Source organism: Nematolebias whitei, chromosome 6, assembly GCF_014905685.2.
Source record: "Nematolebias whitei isolate Nwh7 chromosome 6, NemWhi1, whole genome shotgun sequence".
Taxonomy (NCBI): Eukaryota; Metazoa; Chordata; class Actinopteri; order Cyprinodontiformes; family Rivulidae; genus Nematolebias; species Nematolebias whitei.
The window spans coordinates 36,606,198-36,611,694 of NC_056503.1; the positions used below are offsets into that span (position 1 = coordinate 36,606,198).

General features: G+C 44.2%; 1 protein-coding gene across 1 annotated transcript in view; it reads right to left on the reverse strand.

Annotated features, from left to right (window-relative positions):
• The window catches only part of lrfn1 (leucine rich repeat and fibronectin type III domain containing 1), a 42,323-nt gene that overhangs the window by 3,814 nt on the left and 33,012 nt on the right, over window positions 1-5,497 (reverse strand). The window contains exon 2 of the mRNA XM_037678239.1: window positions 1,568-2,966. Coding sequence (XP_037534167.1) covers window positions 1,568-2,943 — 1,376 coding nt within the window. The 5' untranslated portion in view covers window positions 2,944-2,966. The remainder of the gene's footprint in view (window positions 1-1,567; window positions 2,967-5,497) is intronic.

A 5,497-nucleotide genomic window follows, 5' to 3' on the forward strand; every position in this document is an offset into this window, starting at 1 on the left:
ATAAGTATATATAGTCCTACTATATATATTATGAGTGGGAGTGGTGGTGAAGAGGTTAGAGAAGGTGGGCCTGTGATCGGAAGATCGCCGGTTCAAGCCCCGGTACCGACAACGTCAAAAATGTGGGTGATGTAGGTGAAGCACCCACACCTGCTCCCACCCTCATTCGCCCCACTCTAGGCCCTTGAGCAAGGCCCATAACCCCCACTATCTGCTCCTCCGGGTGTCCTAGACAGCAGCTCTCTGCTCCACACAGAGGGCTGTGGTAGCTCGGTGGTCTGTGGTTGTGTCAGGAAGGGCATCCGGCGTAAAAATAACTGCCAAGTCTTTGTGCGACTTAGTTCACTGTGGCGACCCCTAATGCAGGGAGCATCCGAAAGAAGGAAGAAAAAAAACTACATATCATTAGTAGTCTTACTTCAATTTAGGCAATATTAATTCCTTCAAGGAATAGTAGGCCTTTAATTTTCTTCCGTCATCCTCTCTACCCCAGCTTGTTGAAGCAAACGGCCGCTCGCCTTGTGCCTGGTTCTGCTGGAGGTTTCTTCCTGTTAAAATGGAGTTTTTCCTTTCCACTGTTGCTTTTGTGCTTGCTCAGGATACAAGACTGCAATGAAGTGAAGCTTCAACGCAATCTGCTGGCTTCTTTGATAACTTTACTAACTGGCTTTTTTAAATGTATGTGAATGTTTTTGTACAGCGCCCTGCGACAACATCTGTTGTGACTTGAAAATAGAATAGAAAATAATAGAATTGAAATAAACTGAATTAATTAGATTTGTATTCAAGAGCTGTAGTCAGCAGTTTATCAGGGATATGTTAACTTTATTTCTAGGTGATCACCATCCATCCATTCAGTCATTTTCTGCACCTGCTTTTCCTTTCCGAGCACTGTAGTGATGGGTGAGCTACACCTTGGACAAGTCGTAGAGACAAATGAAACAAGCAACCATTCACACACTCACACACACCTAGGGACAATTTAAAGTTACCAATTAACCTAACATGTATGTTTTTGGCCTGAGGGAGGAAACCAGAGTACCTGGAGTGAACACATGCCTGCATGGGGAGAACATGCCAACTCCACGTATAAAGGCCCCAGGCCAGGAGGTGAACCTGTAACCTAACAACTCACTGCTGCTTCGCCATGCAGCCCCAATTAATGCAGACACTTCCTAATGGCACAAACAGTTACACGCAGTGAAATAGCTGGACCTCATGTTACTGTTGTTGTAGTTGTATTATATACAAATGATGCTGACAAGACCATTTTGTCCCTCGGGGTACTCGACTTGCAATCCATTGAACTGCTTATTGCAATCCACTCAGAGAGTAAAAATGTGAATATTTTAAGTGTACTATATACGATTTGTGCTTACATAATGCCTTTAGAAACCACATGAGAGTTTAACTCTGGCTACTTTAGAGGAGTTCTGCTTAGTTTTGATTATAAATAATCATTTTTCATCTTTAGGATCTGCCAGTCTGCAGAAACAAACCTTTGAATTATTCAAGAGATTACAACTTTATATGTCTTATTTTTTATCCTAACATTAATCTATCTCACCTGTACACCAAAGTATCATCCGCTGTGCTGTTGTACTGTATTTGGTACATCCTGATCCCAGGGATGTGGCGCTCGGATGGCCAGCGGATCACAGCCGAGGAGGAGGTCAGCTCAGTGACCACCACCCTTCTGTCCTGCTTGTCATATCCTTTTGTGTCATTGCCAGACTTGGTGGAGGTGGTGATGTCTGAGAGGCCCGGGTCCTCACGCATGTGGCCCGTGTTGTTAACAAACAAGGGCAAGGGGATCATGTTGATCTCAACAGCAGACGTGGCGATGCCTGCAGCATTGGATGCCACACAGTTAAATGCCCCGCTGTCCTTCAATGTGGTGATGAGAATATCAAGGGTGCCATTATCATACAGGATGGTGCGGGAGTTGTTGTGCACCAGCTTGCCGTCTGGTGACCGCCAGTGAATATCCGGGTCTGGATCACCCACAGCTTTGCATTTTAAAGTCACACCTTGGCCCTCCATCACATAGGGCTTAGAGGCAACATGTTTTGTGATCAAGGGGGGTTCACAGATGAACTCCTCCTCCTGGATTGACCAGAAGTATTTGTCCATGAGATGTTCTGGTGACGCACAGGTCTCCAAATCATCCTCTCTTGTCAGCCTGCGCAGCCACAGCAGCTCACAGTTACAATGAAGTGGGTTCCCGCCAAAACTCACGGCCAGAGTGGATGAGCTGGAGCCCTTGGCGTCAGAGAGAACCTGAGCGTGCTGGAACAGGCTGTCTGGCGGCAGCTTCTGCAGCCTGTTGGACGTCATGTCCAGGCGGACTAGCTTACTGAGCAGTGTAAAAGTTCCCGCTTCAATGTGATCAATCAAGTTGTGGTCTAAAGTGAGTGTGTTAATGTTGGCCATTCTGGCTATAGCTTCCCAGGGAAGGCTGCGTAAGTTATTGTTAGAAAAATCCAGGTCCTCAATAGTGGAAACAAACTCATCAAAAGAAGTAGGAGCCACTTGGTGGATCTGGTTGTTTCCCAGGATGAGGTGCCGTAGGTTGATGAGTCCCTTAAAGTGGTCACTTTTTATAACACTGAGCCGGTTCCCATCCATGTGGAGTGCCCGTAGTGAGCGCAGGCCCACAAAGGCATTGGGTACAATCTGACTGATAGTGTTGCGGGACAAAGTGAGGTGGACCAAACTGGTCATGTTGAGAAAGTCTTTCTTGCGGATGATGGTGATGAAGTTGTCCGTAAGTCGCAGCTCAACGGTCTTGCGGTCAATGGTGGGGGGCACAAATAGCAAGCCCTTCTTTGCACAAAGCAGAGTCAGGGTCGGGGAGAGGTGCTGGCAGATGCAGTGGCCAGGGCAGATGAATACCTTCACCAAAGCTGCACACAGCAGCACGCACAGAACCAGCCGGTCCATTGTCGATTGTTTTTCTCCAGGCCCTGTGTTTGAGACAGACAGAAAATAAATAAGAGATATGGTGAGTGAAAAAAAAAAAAGAGATCTCTGAATTAAGAAATATCATCGTAGGCTTTATGAGAGCCTGCTGCAAACATCCAGAGTCTGATCAAGATTGCTACGACTGCCAGGGAGCCATCAATCACAAAATGAAATAGAGCTTTGGTGAAATAATGGCACCTGGGATGATGAAAGGCTGCACCAGCGCTGTAAGGAGCCCGTGTCTCTGCACCCTTTTTAATGGAAATAACAGAATGTTTTTTTCTGCTTCTAGGCTGCATCACCACTGGATCATATAATAGCTTGAATGATCACAGTGCAGTTTTCTTGTATTAGGTAACCATGCTGTCATATAACAAAGCTTGTATATTTTTCTTGCTCTGAATTTCACATCAGGGTGGAGAATTAACGCTAGAAAAGGGCACTTGTCAAATAGAGCTCAAGGATTTTTATAACCTTTTCCTGTTCTGCCCGTGCTCCCGCCATGAACTGCACAAAAATTAGATAGAAACCTGTCATGTAAATCACAGCAACTAAAAGGCAAAGGTGAAAACAACAACAACAACAACAACAAAAAAGTCTTGTTTTGTGTTAGTCAAATGGAGGCATTATTGGGCGATTCTTGGGTTTGGTGGATGTTCTGATTCTCTGATTCTCATTTAGAGGTATTGATTTCAGCCTCTGAAAGAACACGCCTCTGGTGACAGGGGTAAAGAGTGATCCTTGGCTGTGATAACCATAAGAGACCCTGGTGGAACATAAACAGAGATGTGCTGATGACATATTGCCAGTTGTTTTAGCCACTTTGGCATCAGCCTTAACAGCTAATGTCTTAAGCTTCACTGCTGATGGGAGAGCCTGTTGATGCTGATTAAGTGGAGAGATGAAAACTTGCTTTTTCTACTCTAGCGTTACAAATTGACACAAAGGTTTCTGCAGCTCACCACTTTACCCTAACTTGTAAGATGAGTCTTTTCTTCTCTGCCAGCTCCAGAACGTCAATCAGCAGCAATTTCTCTTTTTCTGAGGTTCAGCATAATTATTCTAATTGACTGTGGAAGAATTGGCAGCTGATTTCGAACACAAATAGTGCCTGTTTTTCTTTCGTGTTTGCGATGCTTTATCCAATTTACCCGGACTAATTTTAGAGCTGCGTTATTTACATTCTCCCTTTCTAAGTTGGTGCTGATTTCTTTAACACCACTGATCTTATGCACAATTAAGTCCAAAGCCAACGGATATAATGCTTCAAAGCAACAACATCTGTAAACATCAAAGTTCATGCTCAATAATCCATGTAGAAAATCCAACAATGTTCAGTCAGGTAATCTGGATGTTTTCTTTTTTTGTTGAGATGCTTCGTCCTTCATCCAAAGGACTTCTTCAAGCTGAGGAGCCACAACAAACTGAGTCCCACAAGCAGCACAACCACATAGTGGGCCAACCAGTTTGCTGGTGATAAGATGGTTTCTGGGGCCCGCCCTCTCCCCATCGACTCCTCTGAGGCAGCCATAGCCAAAGTGGTTCAAAACATAAAAGTTCATGCTCAATAATCCAGGTGTAAAATCCAATAATGTTTAGTCAGGTCATCTGGACGATTTCTTTTAGGATTTCATGAATCTTGGATTTTTCTTTTTTTTTTTTCATTTACCCTTTATTTATACAGGTAGTCTCATTGAGCCATGAGAACTAATTTTCAGGAGAGACCTGTTTAGGGAGCAGATGGTGGGGGTTAATGGCCTTGCTCAAGGGCCCAGAGTGGGGCGAATGAGGGTGGAAGGAGGTGTGGGTGTTCCACCCTTTCCACCCACATTTTGATGTTGAGAGTACCGGGAGTTGAACCTGCGACTTTCTGATCATAGGCCCATCTTCTAACCTCTGCGCCACCACTCCCCCATTTATGAATTATTATTATAATTTATATAGATTTACAAAGTCTTTTGCAATAATGTTATTAAGTTTTCTCTCAATACTGTATATTACTGCAGCCTCAAGGACTGATGAAGTCCTTTGGATGAAGGACAAAACATCTCAACAAATAAAGAAACCGTCCAGAGGACCTGACTGAACTTTGTTGGATTTTCTACCTGGATTATTGAGCATGAACTTTGGTGTTTTGAATCACTTTGGGTATGGCTGCCTCAGATGAGTTGACGAGGAGAGGGCATGCCCCAGAAACCATCTTATCACCAGCAACCTGGTTAGTGCACTATGTGGTTGTGTTGCTCGTGGGACTGAGTTTGTTGTGGCTCCTTGGACTGATAAAGACCTTTGGATGAAAGATGAAATGGCTCAACAAAAAAAAAAAAAAACAGTCCAGAGGACCTGACTGAACTTTGTAGAACAGCTGTAAACTAAATTTAATTTAAGAAATCCTGAAGTAACATTTATGCAAAATTTAAAAGCATCCATCCATCCATCCATCCATCCATCCATCCATCATCCATCCATCCATCCATCCATCCATTCATCCATCCATCCATCCATCCATCCATCCATAAATCCATCCATCCAT